The sequence below is a fragment of the Heliconius melpomene genome, chromosome 17 (genome assembly GCF_056956725.1).
Source record: "Heliconius melpomene rosina isolate 202511_hmr_F chromosome 17, ASM5695672v1, whole genome shotgun sequence".
Lineage (NCBI taxonomy): Eukaryota > Metazoa > Arthropoda > Insecta > Lepidoptera > Nymphalidae > Heliconius > Heliconius melpomene.
The window spans coordinates 8,245,529-8,271,867 of record NC_140405.1 but is presented as its reverse complement, the minus strand read 5'-3'; the positions used below and the strand labels follow the sequence as shown (position 1 = coordinate 8,271,867).

General features: G+C 34.7%; 1 protein-coding gene and 1 long non-coding RNA gene across 7 annotated transcripts in view; both read right to left on the bottom strand.

Annotated features, from left to right (window-relative positions):
- Positions 1–409: 409 nt before the first annotated feature.
- Positions 410–16,061, bottom strand: LOC146530137 (uncharacterized). 3 transcript variants are annotated; one of them, XR_014878927.1, is made up of 3 exons: positions 15,923–16,061; positions 15,367–15,456; positions 410–636 (listed from the first exon to the last, which is right to left on the bottom strand). It is a non-coding gene; the product is annotated as an uncharacterized LOC146530137 (long non-coding RNA). The 3 variants fall into 3 exon arrangements; XR_014878929.1 differs by lacking the exon at positions 410–636 and adding an exon at positions 10,846–11,045; XR_014878928.1 differs by lacking the exon at positions 410–636 and adding an exon at positions 11,074–11,831.
- A 7,905-nt stretch (positions 16,062–23,966) lies between these two features.
- Positions 23,967–26,339, bottom strand: part of sty (sprouty signaling antagonist) — a 32,631-nt gene continuing 30,258 nt past the window's right edge. For all 4 annotated transcript variants that reach the window (XM_085200986.1, XM_085200985.1, XM_085200983.1 and 1 more), the window contains one exon: positions 23,967–25,029. In XM_085200986.1, the coding sequence (XP_085057112.1) occupies positions 24,340–24,972 (633 nt within the window). In that variant the 5' untranslated portion in view covers positions 24,973–25,029 and the 3' untranslated portion in view covers positions 23,967–24,339. The remainder of the gene's footprint in view (positions 25,030–26,339) is intronic.

The window sequence follows — 26,339 nt, the reverse complement described above, 5'->3', positions numbered from 1 at the left end:
CTCAGTGCATAAGGCGAATCGAATTTGGACAAAGGCGGTGCGGGCGTATTTTTTGCAAGTTACCCCTTCGTTTAGTGTTCGTGCTTATTGAAATCGTCCCGATAGCCCCTACCCCGCATATGGCTCCAAAGGAAATGACATGTGGTTCCCGAAATCTGCCTCCATTGACACTAAAAGGATACGGCTCTTTATAATGTTGCACTGATTTGTAAGAGAATATAAATAAATAATTATATACTTACATTTTAATAACTTCGAAAGTTATTGTAAATAAATTATTTATTTTTAATTATATATTCAAATTAAAAAATCTTAGATATATATTTAAGTTGATTATAGAGTTCTTACATAACTACAATGAAATATTTTTCTTGTTTTATTTTTTTTATTCAATACTTTAAAAATATTATTAAAATATTAGTATCTGGTAAGAACATTTATGAATAAATATTGGGTACGTCATATATACGTAAAATTTAAATAATTTCTAGATATATAATTTTATAGTGGAACTTCCATATAAGTTGAACGATAGTTTGGAACACACCTGCCGACACATTCCGTCCTTCGCACGGCTTCGGTCGCACAGCGCACCAAATTTATTTTTTTATATACTTCATGATATTTGCTGTAATACTGCAATGACAGGTAAAAATATAATGTAAGTTATACGAGATTTAGTAGATTTTAAGTCGTTTTTAACAAAATTAAAAGTCATTTGAAGTCTGTCAGTATTAATTCACGTTTAAATGAGAACAGTCTTTCATTAAAAATTATGTATTTGTACGGTAGAGTACGGTACCAAATATACTCGTAATAATGGCTGTTCTACTGCTGTTGAGGTTTGGGACGAATCATACTGGAAAGTAAAGGATTGCATGGATCGATATCTGAATTCACATATTAATGAATGAATATTCACATATTAAGTTTTTCCTTTATTATGTACCACTGCCACCTTTATGATGAAAACACAAGGGAAGAATATTGTTTCTCTCTAAATATCCTACTAAATGGTTGAGCCCAAGAAAAAAAAATATATATTCAATATAAAATATATTAAGAATACAGGATAGTGAATTTTGAAAGTTTAAACCTTAAATACATTTCTTAAATAAATGGGTCAGTTCATATTGAAAAACAATAAGTATCTATCTTAACATTATTATAGCATCTATATAACTGTGTGAACTAATTACTTAGCTTAAATAAGATAATAGCTATTTTAATTTTTCACCTTCGCACCAACAATGAAGTAATTAACAATTTTTGATATACGAAGCATATTTGTGAGAAAAATGTAACAGCTGTAGTGATTAACAGCACACCTAATACAATAAAATATATACTTGTTATATTGTACACTTAAATTTAAAAAATAAAAATTATTAAATACTTAAAAATCAATTATCTCAATAACTATTAATAACGACATTAGAAAGTTCTTAGGGTAGACAGAGGGGACCAGGAAACCTAGTGTTAAGACACTGTTCCCATTAAAACACTTTCGTTCCCCACTTACCGCCCACTACTGAAGGCATTGCGTGTTGATTGAAAGACGAAAAGGGAAATATTAAAAATTTAATTTTCTCGATTTGGGATCGAATTATGCGAATGGGTGTAGTCCATATAACGCGCACGTGCCATTTCTCTTTTGTGCCGTGTACTGTCTTAAAATATATGTACAGATATAATTCAGCTCAGCTTAAAAAAATATTTAAATGAAGGAAAAATATCCCAAAAATTCTTTAAAAATTTATATATTATTATTATAATTTAATTAATTTTCCAAATAGAATATGCCTAGTCTTACGTCCTACCAATATTTTAAATGGTTAAATGGAATTTGAACAATGGAAGTGATGAAATTTTAATATAAACATTCAATCTACATTGATATATGCAATATATCACAAAATTAAAAAAAATATCGTATATAAGATATACATGATTCTTATTAATTAAAATACAGACAACAAATATCTACACATTGAAAATAAAATAAGTTATTTTAAAATTTCTGTCACATATTCATATTAAAATTTCTATTTAAATATTCTATAAAATATGAACATGAATAGAAACTGTCTATAATAATTCTATACAATGTAAGGAGTTCTCAGTTCCCACGATACGTCGATCTCGTTCCCGATTTCCGCCCAGAACAGGCATCCCGCTGTTAAAACACTTCAAGTAGGCACTAGACATGTCACTCTGCCCAAAAAACCTCTTGAATTGCAATGAGGAGGTAGAAAGGTGATAATTTTTTCATTCTTTATTTTAATACTGTTTACCTAGCAAGGATGTACAATTTTATTGCTATATAAAAAAATATTTATTGTTATAAAGTAAATCATTTATTTGAGGCTGGCCGACTGGTCGTGGTGTAGGGGCACAAGCGTGTGACTGTAAACACGTAAAATTGTGGTACTGGTAACGCGTTAAAGCGCGGCGTTGGGTTCCGCCACTTAATACGCAATGCCCATAGTATTCGGCAGAAAGCGAAGAAGCGAATTGTCTTAAAGGGAACCGAGTGTCTATCTGTTCACTCCGTTGGGAGGTTATCAAATTGCCTCTGCGTACCCTGCTATATAACAGGACGAACCTAAAAAAATGAATACTTTGTAAAGATTACTTATATAAAATTAATCTGTCAGAATAACCTTAAAACGACTTATAAATAAAATATAATAATATTATTTTTATTATTATCTAAACTAAAGCTCCATTAAAGAGCAAATAAAATCGTCTTGCACTATGAGTATGGGTACTTAAAAGTACAACTACATCCGCTATCACTTACATCCTGTACTCTAATCATAAAACGAGTGAGAAAATTAAGATGTCTTAATTTGATATGAACTTAGTGTCACAGAAACGTTCTGGCTATCGCAGATCTAGGAATATAAAACATGTGTGAAAGGTTTTTTCATTTAATTTAAATTTTAGAATTTAATATTTTCAATTTCTTCGCTCTGGTGTCTAATCAATGAGCACCGTTGAGTTCCACCACTCAACACACAATGTCTCCAGCATTCATAGCTAAGAGGAGAGCGGAGTGTCTTAACACTAAGCTCCCTCTGCCTACCCTGTTACATGCGAGATACAGCGTGAAGCTGATAAAAATGCTTTCAAACCTCTACAAAATTTTACCTAATACAGACCAATTCACCAAATCTCTATATAATTTACAATAATTAATGAGTGAATATCAAGCAATATCATCACCAAATAAATATCTATTATCAAATAGATATGTAAAACCCAAGTGGCTCAAAATGGTAAGCAACTGTAACCCTGAATTGAATTTGAAATCTTATTCCTGACTAAAGTTTTAATCTTTTGTTGCCTTCTAAATGCAGTTGCACCATGTTTTGAAAAGCAAAAAAAAAGCAGTTACTATTTATAATGGCATCACAATAAAATTTTAACGATACATTTGCACGTGACGGACCACAAAAAAATCGGAAACAGGAAGTTACGTTCGGAAGTAAGGCACACAGAGACGCAAATAATCTCTATTCTTTGCAAGCTCTACTATTGTAAGAGTATTCTATTAACAACATGAACATAAGGCAGCGGAAATAGTGTGCCTAATATCAACAAAACTGAATAAAGGTAGTTTTGCCATACGTGCCTTCACTTTGGTTTGGCTGCTGTGAATAGCGTGATGAGTAGGGAGCGTGCGTGAGCGACGGGACGAGGCACGGCTTAGAGGCGCGGGTGGGGGGCCGGGGAGGGGGGCAGGGGGGCGGTGGTTTCCGGCTGCGCGGGCGCACCGTGGGAACGCACCTACACTCCACAGATTAAATGACGGATACTAATTAATTTGAGTTTACACCAAGTAAAAATACAAACCCGCGCGCGGAGATGTCTGTCGTCGTATCTGATCGCGGTTGATTGCTCGACGGCTATTATGAACCGACTTTCTTTGCAAGACCGGTAGTTTTATACATACAACGAAAGATTAAATCTGCCAGCGAAATGCTAAAGTTACAGCGATTATATCTAATTTGCTGTAATAATTTGATTATTACAAGAATTTTCTGCTTAAAGTAGGTAATTATGTAAAATATTTTTTGTGCCACTTTATTAAACAGGTGAGAGTTCGTGTATTGAATTAGGGCTCAATCAGGATGTCAGTTTATCAGTTGAGATGTTATCTACCGAATGGTTCGCAGTTTCTCGAACGCGGGCAGCAGGCGATGCAGGCGGTGCAGGCGGTGCAGGCGGCAGCGGGCGGACGCGGGCGCACCTGGCGCGGCAGATGCGCGACTCCATTCAAATTCACTATAAAGTTTTATCAATTGCGGACGCTACGCCCCATTCATCGTGTTTTTATAGATCTTCGTGTTTATACGTTCGTGCGAATTGAAATGGAAAAATTAAATTGTATAAAATGTTATTTATGTATTATTTATTTCCTTTATGTATTATTTAAGTGATTGTTTAAATAAGTAATCTTTTAAAATTATACAGTTTATAAAACATTGGCAGTAAAATAATTTAAAAATATATTTTCTAAATGTCGGCACTTATCTCAAGATAGGTTGGAAGTGAGACCTCCCGGACGCCCAAGGAAGCGCTGGTTGGATGTCGTGATGCAGGACATGAGAGCCAATTAACAATTAAAATGAAAATATCTCATTTCCTCGGGTGGGGATAGAACCCACAACCAGCCACGTTTACAGCCATACACTTGTGTCCCTGGGCCACGACTGGCCTCAATAGGTACCTAATATTTTTTTATATTCTTATCTGACATTTGACTCGCTATCAAATTTCCTATTCGTTGCTCGCCACTCGAGCTAGTCGAAAAACACATTAACTCCAATATCGTCATTATCACTGTCTGTTTCATTCATAATTTCCGTGATAAGGAGACACCATATGACATTAGTGATATATAAATGAGATTATTATTGAAGTCGAAAATGATCTATATTTAGTATTTATCAAACTATTTACATATAGTAAATTTATGTATCTTTATATATAAGTATTTTAAATATATAATATATATTTTTTTATATTGTATACATTAATATTAGCAGGTTTTTAAATCTGTGTAAAAGATGTCTTTATTTTATTTTTCTTCATGAGAGATTCAACGCGGGTCCAGTTATAATAAAATTGAATTTGTCGTTTTTAGTATACCTAGTTAAGAACACTTATGTGATAATGAATAATTAGTAAATAATCTTTAAATAATGTTCATTTTACTTCTTCTTCTTTCTTCTTCGTTCTTTTTACACGGTAGGTAGAGGGGACCTAGTGTTAAGATTCCATTCCCCACTTTCTGCTGACTTTCTTGTATATTTATTTTCATTTTTTAAATATGGACAAATTATTATATTAAAAAATATTATAAATTGAAAGAAAGTTAAAAATGTCACTATTAGAACGCAATTAATATTCGTAGTAGTCGACATTAAAGATATTTAATAAAGACTACAATTTCTAAGTACCGTAATTTATCTCGTCGGTTAATACTCATCGATCTACTAGTTTCTTAATGAAAGCTGTGGAGGTGGAAGCTGTGAGCCTGTAACGGAGCTTACATAATTATTGCTAAACCCAGCTTTGTAAAATACAAGTATTTTCAAATTTATTTTATTTTCAATCTTATTACAATGTAAATATGGTTTAAAATGGAATTGAACAAAATTGTTTTCTTTTGATCTTTGGGATCGATATTGTTTTTAATATGAATGAACAAGCAGCTGCTGCTTGCCAATAGTATCGAATGATTTAAGAATATATTTTGTAATTTTGAAACGAAATATAAAAATAATAAAGACAAAATGCTGTTTTAAAAATTTAAAGTAATATTTATAAAATTAGCTAGTAATGATTATGATTGATACGTAAAAATACTAAGTACATTTGGTTTTAATAGACATGCCATTTAAAAACGGTCAAGCGCGAGTCGGTCACGCTCACCGATAGTTTTATGTCAATTTCAGGATTGTGTTCAGGATTCTATGTAGAAATATAATTTGCAATTACTTTGTTCTGTAAAATTGGTATAAATGTTCATTTTTTAATTTTTTTTTCTTTATTTGCATTGTAAGTTTTCCATAGGTTTTGATTATGCGTCAAATTTCATACAAAATGCAGTTAAAACGATGTAAAAATCTTCGTATTCTTTGATTGTTGTTTTTTTATGCTCTCCAAGGGACCTTAGTTCTGAATACTTGTTATTAATTAGTACCTCCACGCGAACTCGAGATAAATGATCTTGACAGACAGATAGATGGATGCAACGAAGTGATCCTATTAAGGTTTCATTTTTGTAGTTACGGTGCGGAACCCTAAAAACATATTTTCAGCTATATTGGATTAGAAAAGTAGTGTCTGACTAAAAGAATCGATTTATTTATGTTTAAATGGCAAATGCATTTAGTGAAGGTCTCACTATAAAACAAACTTAGTGGGTACTAAAATTTACTTAATATATCTAAAATATGGTTAAAATTTATCTTAGTAATAAGTTCCTTTGGTGATCCAAAAAGGCAAGTAATATGTGAAAGTAAAAAAAGAATACAACTAATACATCTAATATGGAATTTTCCTTAAGACAAAACCGTAAGTTCTATATTGATATACGTTTATTTGTTTTATATAAAGCTATTTCACCTCTAAAAAAAAGAATCGATTTCTAAGAGGAAGGTAATGGCATGACTCCGATTACCCACGATGAACGATTTTCCCAGGCACATGCTAGAAGTCTGCGTTTACTGACATGCTGCAGAATATATGGAAAACTAGATTGTCCAGACCACAATATTAATGGCACGCATACCAAATGCGCTTAGCAAACATTCATTATTTATTGCAGCACAAATTACTTGGACCATCAATACAGGTTCCATAGATAACATCTACATACATATCGATACTAGATGAGAGTAAACGAATAATTACTATATTTTTCTGTTTTATCGATTCAGGTAAGTAGTTAATTAGTATATCTTAAACTTGAATTAAAAATTATAATTGAGGAATAATTAAATGACTTTATATAGGTAGTGCTTACGTAGGTCTTAGCGTAGTGTTTTTAAACCCGAACCTTAGTGGAGAACAGAGTGGTGTGTTCTCTCTGAGTAATCAGTAAAACCGAAAGATGCGTTAACATACAAAAAAGTAAAAAAAAACATTGCTAAATCTGAATGAGAGATCGTCCGAGTGCCTATATATTTGGGCCACTGCCAACATGAGCCACTTCGTGAATAACATTGATTTACGAACGATCTTTATTTTAGTTCCGAAAAAAATTATAAATACAGTACCAACAAATATGAAACTCACATTTATCTATCGCCTCGGGGGCTATTTAGATAGTCTCTATAAAAATAGGTTAAATTCAAGGCACCTACTCGAGTTCGAGTAAAAATACCTCCCCTTCATTCATGACGTGAGCGATGAACCGACCGAGTATGGTGATGGTTTTAACAGTACTCCTTATTAAGAAATGAGGGATTTTTAAAGTGATGTCTTTATTTTCATTCATAAATTAGTCGTTACGGGTGGTTCGCCATGATTCTCCCACGGTTGTGAATGGGATCGGAGCGCGGCGCGAGCGCACGATGAAGAGGCAGGAAAGAAAGGGGCCCACTTCCCTTGCAGAGGCGTATGGCGTTACTTCCGTCCGCCGCCGGATATGTACGTTCCCTGTTCGCGTCAATTATTATTTCCTACTTAGTGTTTCCTTTAGGGGCGGCTGTAATTACTCGTGTAAGATTATTTAACAACTCAATACGACTTTGTAAGACTTGAACTTGAATTTTGTTGCAAAATCGCTCTAAAATAACATTTTTTTTAGTTATATTTCTTGTATAATACTATTAAATAATAATTCTATTAGTATCTAGGACATTTTGTATCTAAATATTACTACAAATATATATAATAATTCAAATTCATAAAATTACTCCCAATTGTTCCTTTAACGCAACAATAAAAACTTTCCTTTAAGTAATACTTTTTTTTAATTATGAGTAAAGGAATTTAGAAAAGATCTATAATAGAAAATTACTTGTTTTTACTTGGTAACCCCTTATTCATCTATAAATAGTGTGAAAAAATAACCATACTACAAATACTCTGCCGAATACAAATACTCTCCACTCTCTATAAAATCATATAAACTATTTATTTAACTTCACTATACAATACTCTATTTCGAAGATACAATCTCATATAAAATGCTGCGAATGGAGCTTCCATTGACATCACCCGACAAAAGCTGCAAGGTCCTTAACGAATACACCGAAACTGAATCTGATTCACAACTTTCACAATCAATGAAATTGTTTTATTCGCGACGTACTGCACAATATATGTCTGTCTCATTACGCTAATATATTTTTAGCGTGTGTGATAAGGACGAATAGCGGAAGTAGGGCCAAGAATTGTGCGGGCTTGTTCATTGATGTTTCCGTCGAGGCAAGGGGCGACTGTAAGATGCAACTTTTAGTTTTTATCAGATTGTTTTGTTTTTGTTTTTAGTTAATTATTTAATTGTAATAGTTAAATAACTTACTTATTATAATGAAAGAATAAAATTATAAACTACTTATAAAATATGAGAAAATACACTTTTAACCGAAGAAATCTAAGCAAATGATAGTATTTTGACGATTATGGATTATTTTGTTAATATTTTATATTCAAAATTACATATAATTTACCTTCAGTAACATAATAATTACATAAACATATAATAAAATATTGTACTCAGAGAGAACTACCTACATATTCATATACAGATTAATTTATCATAATAATAACCACTTTTTAATAATAAATTTTATAATTTAAAAAAGTTACGGAATCTCCTAAAATTGTTTACAAACAGTACTTAATAATTAATGTAAAACTATCAATCAACACTGGAGAAGTCATTCAGAAGATTGTTTAAGTTACAACAGTTAAAATTAGTTGTAAAGCTATTCATTAATAAATTAAAAAACTAATAAACAATAGACATCTTTAAATTATTTTTATTATAGGATTCTTTTTATTATTTCATAAAATAATGTTGTATTTATGAAAAAGTGACTTTTATTTAATGTTTGTGTCAAATAAAACAAAAATATAATGATACATACTAATTTTATAACCAATGTTATATTTAGCACTAACTCCAAAGGAGCGTCGAGTTAGTATGATGACATAACCTAGTTCCATCGAGCTCACCCTCACCCCCCAAGCGACGCCCGCCCACGAGTGACGTCACAGGCAATTTGCCTCGCCAAATAAATCCTTGGATTATTCCAATTCAATTTCTGATGCAAGATGAGATATTTCCATGCTTATTTTAGTTTTCAGTTCTAAATTTATCTTTTAGTTTTATATTTAACCTTTACTACCAGTTCTATTCTATTCTGAGAATATAACCTTTCGTATCTATTATTGTAAGTTCATGATTTTATTTATTCGAAATTATCTATTAAAAATATGCCTCTAGATATCGTCGAAAAGTGGGGAGTGTTAAGACACTAGGCTCGTCGACGTGAAGCTGATTTGATTTGATTTTTTTTACTAAAAGTAGAATAATAATAAGCTAAAGGGCTAAAGCTTAACATTTTATAAGAGCATCTAGTTCTCAACCGGCGTTTAAACTATTAATTTAAATAAACAGCCTAAAATTGGCACTTTAAATGCAAATTGTCAAGGTCTGTAGTACAAACAGTGTTAGTTTATTGAAAAATAAACAACAATTAAACAGCGCAAAGGAAAAGGAGCACAAACACTCTCGTATTACGCGCGTATCCGGTATGTACGAGTACACTGTCAGCCAACTAGATAATATTACTTCAATGGCACGAAATACGCAGAGCGAGCTGTTGCAGGGGTGGCGGGTGCCAAGTTCTAGTTTTTTCGATATGGTGTGGTGTGGAGGTGGTGCTTTTAGTTTTCTGTGGTTATTATGTAAAATTTGTTATTTAATGTTTTGTGACCAAAGTTGTATAAATAAGTATATAAACAAGCACGTCTTCTAAAAGTTTTATAGCTTGATTGCAACTTTTGCATTGGTATGATTTTGACTCTATTATAATATAATATAATTTTTAAAATAGACATAGTCGCATAAATCTTAGTAAAATATGTACGTATAAAAAAGTTGTCAGAATTGGCGCAAAAATTTAAACCATGACTTTAAAGTAATAATTTTTTTTTAATAGAAATCTTTGCCGAATTCAAAATCAAAATATACAATATATTTTTTTTCAAATTAGCAAAATAATAAAAATGATGAAAAATAGTTTTTGTTTATATTCATACTTATAAATAGACAATATTAATAATTAAATATAGGAGATAATTACTATTTTTTACAGATGACATAAAATATAATGTACCTACATTTGAGTACTTTCTTCAATTTGAAAGAATGATATGCTGCTGCCGAAAAATTATCAGTATCTCCAAACTGAGTGGGTATTGTCATTAATAAAAACTTTAGTCATGGTGTACAAATTCACGATTTGAAACAGTACTGAAAAGTAATATACAAATTGAGCCAAATTTCATCTTTACATATATTAAAGTAGGATGTGTGAAAATAATATAATAGAAAAATAATCAAATAATAATAAGGAAGACAAGAAGAACTTATTTTTTTAAATGTTCTAATTTGACAGCTTTAATAACATCACAGTAATGTCTTTATCTTAATATATCTTATTTATTATAAAATAAAAATAAGGGAATCCTGTCGTATTTTATTTGTATAAAAATAAAATACGCCAACTTTTGTTTTTGTTACAGGATTTACTTTGATTGATTGATCAAGAATTTTAATATGTAGAAGACTCAAAAATAGTAAATGCAATTGTATTATATACATATATGTTACTTGACACTATAAGGCATGATTTTAACATTTTTAAGAGTTGTACACCAGCAGCCCTACCACAGCAACGCGTCCGGCGAACGAATGGGAGCGGAAGCCTGCGGTTAGTCCACTTCCTGTTTCCTGCGGCGCACGCGCAGCCGAGCGCGATCGACCATGCCCGACCGAGCCCGACTCAACATCACTGTTCAACATCTCTATTTATTCTTAAATATTCTATATTTATTATATTCTACATATTTTTTGTCACCTAATAAAATTTGCAAGTAAACATTCTAGCTCCGTTCTCTACAATAGAGAGCATCCATGAAGGGGTTGATAACAGTATTTGGTGTTTCGTTCTCTCTAGCTACGACACTAGGGGCTAAAATATGATTATCTACTAATATGCATAGTAGGAGATATATAGTTGTATTAAAACACATTAGTTACTTTAGCTTTATCAAAGCTAATATTCATTATTGTATAATAAAGACAACGAGTGTATAAAAATCACTGAAAGTGTTTGTTTCAAACGATGCTGTCACCTAAAAAGGGCAGTAATGTTATAATGTTCATGAGTAACTTTCCTTGAATGATAGTAAATTATAGTGGAGGGTATTGTAGTCGCGTGCTACCTATGTGACACCGTAACGCTTTCTGTCAGACTGGTGGGACTCAACGCAGAGCTTTGCCTTGCCAGAGCATGAATATGAAAATAAATCATTCCCAGGAATGAGAATAGAACCCGCAACAATCGTGTATACAGTGAGATGCTTTATTAACGATGCATCCCGATGGCTTCTAATTATACATTAAAGAATATAACGAATATAATTTATCCATAAGATTTATATAATTTCAAAGATATTTTTAAACAATGTAGGAGTCACAATTCAAAATACGCTGATATATCGAGAATCCAGTTCGCTTTAATAACTCTCAAACGTAGTGCAACCATTGATTTCACAGAATTTCTTTTGCGCAGAGACTGAACAAGTTATAGCAACTATAAATAGAAATAAAAACGTTGGGTTCATATTGCATAACTTTGACCTTTGACATTTACATGAAGCTTTGAATGCAACTTGTTTGTTCTACAACTTCAACCTACCTACTACGGCGGTACGTGCTTGAATTTTCATTAGGAATAAATAAAGTGTCTAAAATTAAGTTTATTATAAAATTAACTTGGCTTTTTACGTAGTTCACCCCTACGGTGAAACAGTTTAGGCGTCTTTGGCTATTGTGGTATTATACATCGTTGTAGGTACTTCTAAAATATTTTTTATTTTACAGCGAGCGAAGCGATCAGTAGCTGACGAGCGAAATGCCAGGTGTAAGGGCTTGTAGGAGCAGTGTCGGGGTCTGGGGTTACTGGTGGTCGAAGTTATTAGACTGTTAATCATAGGAGTTTAATAAAGGAAAGTTTGACGAAACAAATTTCGGTGTAACGGCAATGCTACATAAGAAAAGTGAATAATAGGCGCAACCCGCGCACCGCGCCATAGTAAGCTGCGTTGTCGTCAGCCATCGCCATCCCGCGGCATCAGTCCCAAACACCAGAAAAAATATAATCACTGTAATTAACTAATTACTATACAATTACATTTGAGTAATAAGCAACTAATTAGCTAATCGACTTTGATTAAAAATGTATAAATTTTAGACTAATTAAAAATCATTCGATTCAATAGTCGAGTGACAGTCGTCAGCCATACAATTATTACTCAAATGCGAATATTATATACAAGTTGGTATAATATAGTTCTCCCACACGCCCGCCGCCCACGCCGAGCCTCGCCTACGCCCAGCCACGGGCCCTGCAGCGTAGGCTCGGCGATCGTCTCTCATAGATATGACACTCGAAACTAAATACAAACTAAATAAAAAATCAAATGAACATCAGGTTCAATCTGTATCCCGCACACAGCAGAGTAGGCCTAGAAGTACCTAGTGTTAAGATACTCCGTTCCCCACTTTCTAAATTCTGGAGGTATAGCGTGTTGAGTGGCGGAACTCTCTTGTGGTATGCGCAGCTTTCGCCTGATTATGTCCACTCTTAGGGGTGAAAAAAAATAAACATTGAAACACTATTTATAAGTGTAAATTTCATATTTTATAAAAATCGGTGGCCAAAATTTTCCACATAAACTTTCAACCCCTATTTCATCTCTTTAGGGTTAAAAGTTTTCAAAACCCCTTCTTAGAGGGTGTCCAGATTTCGAAAACAAGCATCTGTCCAAACTTCACGTTTCTACCATGAGCGATTACGGCTGTGCGTGCGTCTTACCTCAGTCAGTGAGGACAAGTCCTTTTATATATATAGATAGATATAGATTAAGATTTAAGATGATGTTGTCTGTATGTTTCATATTCTATGTCAAAGCTGTGCAGAGTTGAGAGGAGACAGACCAATTGCGGCGGCCGACTCGTTTGACTCGTACGTGAAATTAATTAAATTGCACAAGTACAGTACAAAGTAACCCTTATATGTATCGGGTTTCATAATAATTTCGTAGATTAATTTTATAACATTTTAAATATACGCAATTAAAAATTTATTACATTAATTCTTAAATATGACAAATAACAAAAGTTAAGTCTTAACATTTAGTTCTTTTGCCTATTCGTTTATACATGTACAATTAGAGGTCGCGTGTGATTGTAAATATGATGGTTGAGGGTTCGATTCCCACACGGGGAATTGAATCTTTTATTAGTTTTATTTCGCTCTGGTAATTCCGCCACTCAACACGCAATGCCTGGAGTTTTTAGCGGAAAGTGAGGAACGGAGTGTTTTAACACTAGGTTGCCTCTGCCTGCTCTGTTATATGTTATATTAAAAAAATAAGAATAAAAAAAAATGTTTTATATCAATAAAACATAATATGTAAAAGTTTGGGTTAATAAAGCCACGTTGCCAGTGTTACAAAATTGGAGTTCACGCTATCAGAGTAACAGCGGTGGGGGTGAGGCCCGCCCCCCCTGTCTACTCTTCATTCATAAAATCAGGGTGACTTCGTTACGTTAACTATTTGCATAATGATATTCAGAAGCGTGTTCAAGTTTCGAAACATTAAGAATATTCGAAGATATCAATTAAATATGCTAAAGTGTGAATGAATCGGCCTGTACTGTACCTACTGGCCAGAGATTACGAAAATTTTTAAATTTTTTGTATCTTATATTGATATTCTTTAGATATATTTATTTTTGTGTGAGATGTCATCTTCAGGAATATTCTAATTTCCTTTAATCTTTGGTTGCCTTCTTATAAATTTTACATGAAATATCTTTTCTACCTTTTCCCTAGTGTATCCATATTAATTATTAATATATATATATTCAGTTTTACGTTATAATTAAAGTAATTTTAATATTTTACTTCCACCAAACTCCATGGAACAATACCAGCAAAGGTTGCGTGGTAGTATGACGCAACACTTCATTAATGGATGGGACCGAGCGTGACGTAATACACTAGCTACTAGACAAATCGCCGAGTCGCCATCCTGCCTGATGTTGCCAACTCAATGTTATATAAGCCACTTCAATACTGAGCTATTAAATTCTTCTTCACGCTTCACGCTGTTTCCCGCATATAGCAAGGTAGAGGGAACCTAGTGTAAAGCCACTACGTTCCATATTTTCCGTCGAATTCTGGAGAAAATAAAATACATGAAATAATGAAGTTTATTTTGAAGATATATAACGAATTAAAATATTTTTTATTCTTTTAAAATGTTAACATACCTATAAATATGCACTAAATAGGAACGAACGAATTGTAGTTTAAAATTGTGATGTTAGAAAGCGTGGGATATAGAACTAAATTAATTAAAGACATGTTCTTATATCTTAATCGACATTTTATCTAATTACGGGGCAGTACGAAGCATAGATATAGCCTAATTTGGAAAGCAAGCGTCCTAGTTCGTGTTTAGCGTCATCGAAAGAGGAGGCGGGAGGGCGGTTGAGGGTGAGGAACTGGAGTGTGGGTGGATACCGATGAATGAACTGCCAATGTGAACAGAATGCCTTATAAATGATAATTTCAACACGATTACGATCGCAGAACTTGCAACATTAGAATTAAGATCATAAATATTAGACAACTGAACTAAGAACAGTACCTTTAATTACGATTTCAACATTGCCTATTTGCCTTTTGGTGATTATGAAAATGGGTATGAACCCACGCCCTCGTTCTAAATAAATCTTAAAATCGATTCTATGGAGTCGATTCATGAAATGATAAAATAATACCTAATATGTAAACCATTTGAGTATTTACTTTATTTTTATAGCTATTCCGTTCTCCACTTTCATCCGAATTTTTCGAGGCGTTGAGTGCTGCGTACCAGAGCGAAGAATTAAAATATTAATTAATTCCTCTGAGTGGGAATCGAACCTACAATCATCGCATACAGTCGCTCGCTTCTGCCCTTGCACCACGAAGGCCTGCACTTGTTATCCATAAATGATTTTCGCTTGGTGTCATTATTCTTAGAAACTAAATATACCTAAGAAACAATGGTGAAGTTAGTAGCGGATGCTGTATATCTGGCCGGACGCGCGTCCGCTGTGCTGGAATCTACCACCTGCACCACTACCTGTGTACGTTTAGATTATTTTATTTATAGCTTATGTAATGTTTTGTATGGCCATATATTTTAGTATTTTTTTTATTTATCATTTAAAGTGGCTTAAACAAGGCTCTAGTTCGTTTCTATTATTTTCTATTTAAAAACAGTAATAAATAAAAAAATATATTTATAAAATTTGTATTTCACTTTTGACAAAAAGATAGATATATAAGGTAGAACTATCACTGATTTTTAAGGCAAAATTCACATTAAATATATGTTTTGGCTTTTCTTCGGTCTGGTGTCGAGGCAACGCACGGCGTTCAGCTACGTAACACGCAGTGCCTCCGGAATTCGGCGGAAAGTGGGGAACGGAATAGCTATAAAAATAAAGTAAATATTCAAATGGTTTACAGTGAAGCTCATTTGTTTGATTTAAATCTGATTTTAAATAAAATTTGATTGAAAAACAAAAATAAACTACTAAACTTACACCATGATTTAGTTAGCCGATGGCGGGCGGCGGGCTGGTCGGGGCGGATGCGCTATCAGGCGTGCAGCACCGAGCACCGGCACCGGCGCGGCGGATGAGCGTCCGTCACGAGCGATTGCTCTGGAATCCGCCTCGAATGCTATGCTATGTTATATTAATTCACATTTATTACGTCTTATAAAATGTAATTTGTTTCCTTTTGTATAATAAATACACATGGGAAATTCTAGTGAGGTCAGTTATGGTGTGGTACAAGCGCGTGATTGTAAACACGACAGGTTCTGAGTTCGATTCTCAGTCGAGGAAATGAAATATTTAACATTTTGAATTCTTTGGTGGAAATTGGGAAGCGGAGTGTCTTAACACTAGGCTCTCTCTGCCTACCCTACATGCGGTATATAGTGTGAAATTGAAGAAACATATTGAAATGAAACTGAGATTTTGACATGATATTATAAAGAATATAATAGATGATTATCACAATTAGTTTATTTTCAGTTAATCAAACAGTATATATCTATTGTATTAATAAATAATAAACAGAATATCTTTTGTAACGCGTTGATAGCGAGCGGATGCTCTATCTGACGTACTCGTACAGTGGCGGATGTCCGATTGCCCTAGAAACTTTAAATGTTATGCAAATTGAAAATTATAACTCATGGTTTTTTTCCTTTAGTACATCATGAGGAATATTATAGTGTTTCATTATGGCAAGGATTTTTTTTTCTCATTTTGTTATTTTTTTAATTACTAAAAGAATGTAAATATTGTCATATAAATCAATTAAATTTAATTTATAAGTTTGTACTTTATAAATCTCGTTTATTAGCTTATCGCTGTAACGCTGTACCTCACACGTAGCAGGATACGCAGAGGGAACATAGTGTTAATACACTCCGTTCCCATTAAAAGACTTCCGTTCCCTACTCCATTCATTCATTAATCCATCGAGCTCGCGAGGCATTGCGTGCTGAGTGATGGAACTTAACCTTAACTAAACATTGCTTCGTTATCAGAGCACGGAAATAAAAAAATATTAAATATTTCGTTCCTCCGAGTGGGAATCGAATCCACAACCGTCGCGTTGCGCTCTTGTGCTCTTGCGCAACGGCGGACTCTATATCCTACCTACATATATATCTCTTTTACCATGCTTTATCTCAAAAAGATTTATATTTTTTTTATTTAACATATCTTCTAATTCTTTATAAATTATATAGATTAAATATTTTTTTTGCATTAAAACCCAACGTCATAACAAGCCAATATAGAAAGAATGCAAAAAGCAATCGACATCGTCTTTGGTTAGAAAAAAAATACAGTCGAATTGATAACCTCCTTTTTTACAGAAGTCGGTTAAAAATGCAGTTGCAGCTATTACTGGAGCTGGCGGCGGCGGCACCCAATCCCAAATAAACCCAATCCCAAATAAAATCATGGATCCGGTTGTCAAATCACAAGCAATTCTTTTTATTTTTAGTAAGTATTTCCTGTAATTCGACTACATTTTATTAAACATAAACATATACGTTTCCGCTTTCTGAAGAATTCAACTCGAGTCGACATGTTTTTTGCTTTTATTTTAATTCTTCAATTATACCTCCCTAATGTTGTTTTTAAGCTTACTGCTTAATTTTTTTTTATGATAAGCTAAATTTGTATGGCGTTCAATGCAAAATATTTTATTGTATGTTTGTGTTGTAAAATTAATTTATGAATATAATAAAAAATACGGCGTAGGTTTATTCTATCATCTTCTTTTTTATCTTCTTCGCAAATACCACAGTCCAGGCAGAGGGTACTTGGAAATCTAGTGTCTAATAACCGAATCACTACGTGTTGATTGTCGAAACTCAACGCTCCCCTATGCCTCGTGAACCAGAACGAAGAAATGAAAATATTAAATATTTCATTTCCTCAAGATGGAATCGAACCCACACCAATAGGCTAGGCAGCTAGAACATTGCCCTTAATATAAGAAACAAAAAAAAATCAAAATACAAAATAGAAATATAAATATGAACATGTTAAAAGTTGATTTCTGTTACCATTGGCTATCGGTACCGCAATATGAGCTCTTCCTGTCGCGCCACACGACACCGTAACACAACACTGCACACAATCCCACAAATGTGGTTAATATGCAACTTACACTTAATAGAATATTAAAATTAAATTTAAATTAAATCTGATTCACGTTGTATCCTGCACACAGCAGAGTAGGCAGAGGGAAACTAGTGTTTAGACACTCCGTTCCCCATTTTCTGCTGAATTTTGAAGGCATTGCGTGGTGGAGAGAGGGAAGAAATGAAACTATACATTTAAATAAATATTTCATTTTCCCGACTGGGCATCAAACCCACAACCAATCGAATTACAGTCGCACTTTTGTGCCACTGCGCCACGAACGCCTTAATAGAATATCATAAAATTATTTTCGTTTCAACTTCGTATTTTTCTTTGTAGCCTCTACCAGTCTACCTGCATGTAAATGGAACCCCGTCTATCAGAGACAATGGTCGATTGTTTTCCCTACATTAAGTATGACTGCTTTGGCGGGAACATAATGATGTTAAGTAGTTAAGTACATAATATGAACTTGGGCTTACTGTATTATGTCTACTTACATAAATAAATATTCATTTTATATTATTATTTTTTTATAAGTTTCAATGGGGAATTGTTTGATTGGGGAATGGAGTGCCTTAACACTAGGTTCCCGTATGTGTTTTCCGCTAAAAAAATCTTTGAAAAGATGTTTTGAATGATTAGATGCTTTTCCATACAAATTTATGCAATAAATAAAATAAAATATACTTGTGTGTAAGGTAGGTTTTGATTAGTGATATAATCACTAAACGCTATAGAGTGCGTCATAAAATCTAATATAAAGTAAATTAAGCCCTAACAAGGTAATATCTGTATTTTAAATATAAATAAATATTCTTTAAAGTGGAATTTCACATCAGTGACGTTGCTTACCGTAAAATAATTATAAGTCGCTAATCGCTATAGTAGGTTTTCCCGCAAGCTCGCATACGCGGAACACCAGCCCACGCACCTAGTACCTACTCGAACCAACTTCAAATAGAAGCGGGCAAGCCGTTTATTATAATGACAAATATAAACTTTATGCTGTTATTTAGGTTTAATTAAACACTATTTGAAGTAAATAATGAATAGTACATTTTATTTATTAAGTGAGTACTCCTCCGGACTCCTACCAGACTCGAAGACTTAGAAGTTAATTACTTCAAAAGAGATTAAACATTTAATTCTCAAATATGAATTAAATTAATTTAAAACGCCGTAAATTTAGACTACTAAAAAGTAGTGCAAACTCTTAAGGTATCGTCCAGGTATCTTAGATACCTAAAAAGGTTCACCCATCTTTATAAAATCTTCTATATCTAGACATGTTCAAGTAGAGCTTTAAGTTTCTTATGGTCGTAAGTTATTTACTTAACACGTTCGCTGTTGCCTTCTTATTTCCATGCGACATATTTATAATAAGTTTGGATTTAGATTCTACAGCAGGATTTATATTGAATCGTGTTTTCTTGTTTGTATTATTTAAATGGATGGATGAAATGTGGATTCCCCATAATTTTTGAGAAATTACGCGCATTGTCTTGTTAGAGAGAAATAATGATTGAAAATAATTCGATTCGAATCGAAGCAACGACTGTCGCGTTTGAAGTCTCTAATCTATTATATATAAATTTCTTTTACTTGGTCTTTTTGGAAAAAATGCGGATTTAGATTTTTCTGTTCTCATCGTGCAATGCTAATAGGCAGAAATTGGTAAATAGAGATAGAGATGATAGATTATATCATTAAACTTACTCTCCATCAATATACTCTATATACAAGTTAGAACAATGCTTGAATTTTTTTTTGTTTTTTTGTTAATTTCAAAATTCTTTACTCAACTAAATACTCTCTTCTCAATGCTCATTCATCTTAAAAGACCAAGCAAATGAAAATATTTTGTAACTCTTATTATCCTCCGAGTAGGAATCCAACCCACGACCAACGTCCCCACTCAAATACTGACCACTATAGCATTCAATTTTTCTTATTTACTATATTAGTATAGATTAGCTGAGAGCAACACAAGCAAACATGAATGGGAAGGAGTTGAGGACGCACACCTACGACGTCGCGTAGGCCGACAATGAGGACATATTTTTATCTCCCGCCTCACGACCAATGACCGTAGTTCGCTACTGCCAATCTGTATAGATACGCAGCTTAGATAAACTTTTCTACAGCCAGATTGACACAAATATCTCTAAAGCTAATGGTGTCAAACGTAAAGCTGTCTGGGTTGTATGAATGTTATCAGTATTGTTTATTATAGCTACTGTATGCAAAAAAAGAAATCCTTCATATTTTAATATTATTACTTTTGAGACCATGTTTCAATTGACCTAATATTTATATAGAAATATATATAAATATCTAGTTTTTTGTTATGTAATACATACGTTTTATAAATGACTTCATTTTACTCACTTCGTTGAGGTGAAGGTTACAATCGGGAGGATGTGCTATGCGGCACGTCTATCTTCATCTTATATTCAAGAATTTAAAACTTGTAACAGCAAAGAAGCAGATATTAGTCGTTTTAAATTGCTATTGTTTAAATAGTACTCTACGTTTATTAATTACTTGAGATTATAGGGATGTTTTCTGTATAATAACTAATGATAATTTTTAATTTATTTTAGTTTTCAATTTTATGTGTAGAACCCTTATTCGATAAATTTAATTTCAACTTAGTTGTTCGTATTCAGCTTGCCAGGATATCGAGCTAGATTTATCGGTAGGTACTACGAAAGAACAAAAAAGACTACTGGATATATTCAAGTTGCACTTGCCGTCCGTACGCAAGAAACTTGTTTCTTATTTATGAATTCTATATAATGTAATTTTTCTTTAGAAAATATATTTAAAGCAGAATAAAAAAAACTCTATCCATTGTAACTGACGTCAGAATTCCAAGTGGAAGCCGCCTCACCCGTGCCGCGTTTTCATCTTTTATTTATAGACGATTGATTGATGAAGCGAAACGTCGTATGAATGAATCGATTTATGGTTTCGTTGAGCGGACACTGTTTATGTGCCCGCTTGACGTCAGGAATCTTAAGCGGGGAACCAATAAACTGACCCAACTCCACAGACACACCAGCTCTTGCTCGAAGCCAGAGAAACCACTTGGAATTGTGTTGACAAAACCGCAAGCATGAATCATTTACAGTGGCAAATTTCTTATCTCCAATGATGTTTCCATTTATGCCTCATCAATTTACTTAATCAGCAGTCGTAAAACTGACACCTCAAGTTTAATCTGAAGACATTTCTTAGAGGTCTCAAGGTTATTCAACATCTACGTACTCATCTTAATGTCAATTAACCACATTTCTTAACTAATTCTTTACGGTCAAATATTAAGAATAATTGTTATAGAGTAAAATTATAATTGAACTCTATTTGACTCTAGCAGGTGTTTCGAATTCGCGTTACTCCGTCTCCATTGTGCCTATTAAGACCAACTAACAGAGTAATAGATTACGCATGTTTCGGCAAGCTGTCTAATTGTTTAATTTCGGTCTTGAGATAGGTTAGCAACGGAATGAGTGCAGGCGCGGCGGTTGCTCAACCCGTTATCACCGCATCGGGAGCCCGTTTGAAGAGCCGCTTCCTGTGCGATGACCCGCCTTATCGCCTGCGAGTGTACTGCAGATGATGGGCACCAGCTACTGCTAAAACTGCTCCTTGATCTACTATTTTCTTGGATATTGTTAATTTCTAAAAATCTAATAGGAAGCCACGTCGTTGCAAAATGTAAAAAACTGTTGTTTGTGTATATGTAAAAAATATTGTAAAATAAAAAACTTATAATCATTATCTGTATTAGTTTTAAGTTTTACAAAAAAAAAAACTTAAAACTGAAAGAAAATAAAAAAAATATACTTCAATATTTTCGTTAGTGTCTAGATTATTTCGCAGACCCGCTGACTACGTGACGTGAGGCGTCAGATGATAATATCCACTTTATTAATAGAATATATATTTATCAAAATATCACATGTCTTGAACTTTAAGTAGCTATCAAATAAACTTTTTACTGTATTCGTATAACGATGTACCTACTGTTTAATATTATAATACTAATTTTAATCCCTTTAAATATACAGAAATTTTATAAGATTAATATAAGCTGAGTAAATAAATATTTACAAATTCTATTGTGTATACGTAGATACTTATCGATTACGGTTAAATAACACGAGTATTCCCCATGTTACCGCATATTTTATAACAACTATTCGTCTGACAGATAATATATTACGTAAGTACTGTATAAAAAGTAAAAAGACAGTTAGTTATCTGTGGTTGTTCTTGCAATGAGGCATTATACACGGAGAATCGAACAATCACAGTGCCACTGCATCTCATCTTGGGGCAGAGGTCAAGGAATGCGATCGATAAATAGCAAGATTTGACAGTGAAATAACGTGTTTACGAACACCCCCACCGCCTCGACTCTCACAAATCACGAATCAGCCTCACAATGACTCAAATAATCCATCTTCCATGAGGCACAGGTCAAAAGATCTGCGGGGCCACATATTTTATACGTTATATTATTTTTTCTTAATGTAAAACATGAATTCAGTCGAAGCAAACAGGTTTATCTATTGTAATACATCAGCTAGGCACATTTGTGTCCGAACTCCGAGTAGAGGATCCTGTACACTTGCAAATAACTAACATTAAAATTCTCGATGTGGTGCGCTTACGCACGCTGCAAATAAATAGGCATCCTATACGAGTGTCGCGCTCTACGCCACATCCTAAATATATCGAAAGCGATTTCGTGGTACCGACTACCGACTACCGACCACAATGTAGGGTTTAGCGTGACACATCTCACGCACTCTCCGTCGCTACAGTAAGACTTTATTTAGCAAACAAATTCTAGTAAAATGCAAAATACGATATAGTATTACAAAAAATAAAGAATAGAGACAGTTCAACACATATTGGTGTTCTATTTCTGGCATATGGTACGTTTTTTTTGTTTACTACTCGTCTTAATGTCCTAATATAGCGAGTTTCCTTTTATCCCATGCCAGAGCCCATCCGCCCATCAAATGCTGTCGGCGGCTTGTCGACATCTGCTGTTCCAATTTAAACGATCCGGCTAAGTACGTTCTCAAGTAAGTGTAGTGAATAGTCGCTACTTGCCGTGCGTATCCATAAAGAATACGCTAATAAACTAAGTAGCATCGTGCCACTGAGAAACAACGAAGTAATTTATATATTGTTTTTGCAATATTATTACAATGAAGTAATTTTATAAGAATGTGACGTTAAACGTTAAATTATTAAAGTTTGTATCATTCATAAATATTTTTAATATGCAAGTTTTAAGAGGTGTAGTAATGGGTATCATTTAGTTCTCAAATTGTCAATAACAGTAAAGTACAGTAATATGAATGTATATTTTCGAATTGCATTCCAGGAACGTAATAAACATGGTTCGAAGGAAGGAAGAGTGAGACAGGAGGAAGCGGCGCGCCGCACTTCCTGTCGACTCATAAACGAATCTCTATTTATACTTCAGTTAAATATTTCATTACGTGACTTCGCCTTCGCTAACTATCCTGTGCCTATCCCTGCATCGGGAGGTGGCGTCATGTAAATATCTAATTTAAGTAAACACATAAAAAGAATTATGTTTGTAATTCAATTATATATTTTTATTATTGATTTTCATATAGGAAACATCTTTTAGGTTTTGGACGTCACTAGTTAATAAGCCTTATATATTTTACATTATACAATATTTTACATAGTTTTGACTATCTTTACACTTTTAATGAAAGCTCAATTTTATAATTACTCTTGTAATAGTACTGTACACACTAATTTTTACAAAGATAGTCTTAAATAACAATCATTCCAAATAGTGTTAAAAGGGCACGTTTTGTAAAAAACAAGGTAAGTTTAACAAAAAAGAAAACAAAAATTGTAGTAAACATTCGTATTTATAATATAATGTTGTCGTTTTATTTACAAATAAATACAAATTCAGTTAATAAATAAATGGTAAATTATCTACATCTTAATAAGTATGTTTTATATCTCATTCTTAATCTTCTCTGGATTTGTGTGGAATCCAAAATACTAATTTTAGCGTTTTCTTATGACACGTTACGGTCTCAAGAAAAATTTGAGACTTTCGGCGTTCGGGCGACACGTTCACGTACATTCACACTATACGACTATATTTACAGGAAACGAACACTCCGCGCGCGGGGCTCTCGTCCGCGGCCCCGCGCGCCTCACACTGCACCACGAGTCCACGACTCCGCCAATAAATATTTGTACAACGCGGGCGACTAGATAATACTGGAGAGCGGCCCCGGCGGCCCCGCCGGCCGGCAGCGGCAGCCCGCGCGGCCGCAGCGCGCGTACGCGGCCGCGCCCGCCGCCGCGCACGCTCGCAGCGGCCAGTACAGCCACAGGCACGGCAGCGGCACCGCTAGCGCCGCCACGCACGCCAGCCGCGGCCCGCACGCACACGGCGAGCCCGCCTCCTCCTCGCCGCCCCCGCAGTGGTAGAACAGCGCCTTGGCGCAGCACATGCACGACGCGTAGTCCACGCACGCCTCCGCGCTGCACAGGCACGAGCCGCACAACCAGCGCGACGGCAGCGGGCGAGGGCGCGCGCACTGCGCGCAGCGGCAGCGCCCGCACGCCGCGCACACGATCGAGTCAGCGCCGGCGGGCGCAGCCGCGGGCCGGCGCTTGTCGGCGCCGGGCTGCGCCGTCACCGGCTTGAGCGGCGCGTGGCGGTGCGCGGGCGGCGCGCGGCGCGGCGCCTCCACGTAGGCGTTGCGCTCGCGCTCGGCCTCGGGGCGCGGGCGCAGCAGCGACACGGCGGGCGGGCGGGCGCCCGAGCCCGCGCGGTGCACGCGCGCCGCCGGCTTGGGCGGCCGGGGCGGCGCCGCCGGCCCGCCATACTCGTCCATCGAGTCCGGCTAACGGCTCTCTGGGCCGTCGCCTTCCTGTTCCCTCATCGTCCCCACCTGCGGAAAAAATATCACATCATTTAATATTTTGTGCTTATAAACAACACATGTATATAAGAATAGCACATTCCAAACAATCCTAAACATTATATTTATGATTACCATCGCAATGTGCCGATTCAACTTTGATTTTATTTATGCATTCGTTTCTATTATTTTCTATATAATCAAAATTGAAAAGTATAAGACTAAAATGTAATTACTAACTAACTCTACAGAGTAATTAATAAGACAAGCGTGTGTGCAAATAACACGTATAGTAACATTTTTTGGTTGTGTACTCCGGCCGGGTGGCGAGTACGAGCGCACATGTGTGCAGTGCGTGCGAACATGTGCGTATGTCATATGTGTGCCGATTGTTTATTTTCAGGTTTAGTGACATGACGCTTCATCTCATGATACGTGTAACTTCATCCCGCCCGTATTGTGTTAGCCGAATATTCCAGTCGCTGAGTTTCATAAATATCATAAACCTTTAAGAACACTAAACCCTAAATTATTTCATCCTATCGTATCCAAAATCAACTACAAGAAAATATTTTAAAATTTTAATGTATCATACATTTGCAAACATAAACAATGTAGCAAATACAATTTATACCATCATTTTCAAGTGTAACGTGTTTAAGCACATAAGATATAAATTATTTCATAAAGTTACAGTTTAAAATAGCCTTCCGCGTACGTTAAAAACTTAACGAGTATATTTGATAATACGAGTACGTTAAGTTTTATTATCTTGTATACCTACTTCAAAAAAGTTTTATCTTTCATTAATATTCATATAGATAGCAACTGAGCATCTTTACAGCTTTGTTAGCATTGCATAGGTATGGAATTCACAGTACTAAATCTCTGTTCACGCTGTATCTCGAACACAGCATAGGGACCTAGTGTTAACACACTCCGTTCCCTACTCTCCGCGGAATTTTTCGAGGCATTGCGTGTTGAATACTAATATTTACCTAATATATAATAATAAAAACGTAATAATATTTTATGTAATCAAGCAAGTATTTGAAGACCGTCATGACGCAGCGGCATAAGGTGCGACTGTAACACGACGGTTGTGGGTTCAATTCCCACTCGAGAAAGTGAAATATTTATTTACGTTTATATTTCCATTTCTTCGCTCTGGTGTCGACGCAAAGTTCTGCCACTCAACACTCAAAGCCTTCAGAAATCGACAGAAAATGGGGAACGGAGTGTCTTAACACTAGGTTCCCCCTGCTTACCCTGCTGTCTGCAGGATACAGCGTGAAGCTGATAAAAAAGCAAGTGCTTGAATTAAACAAAGCAAAACGAAT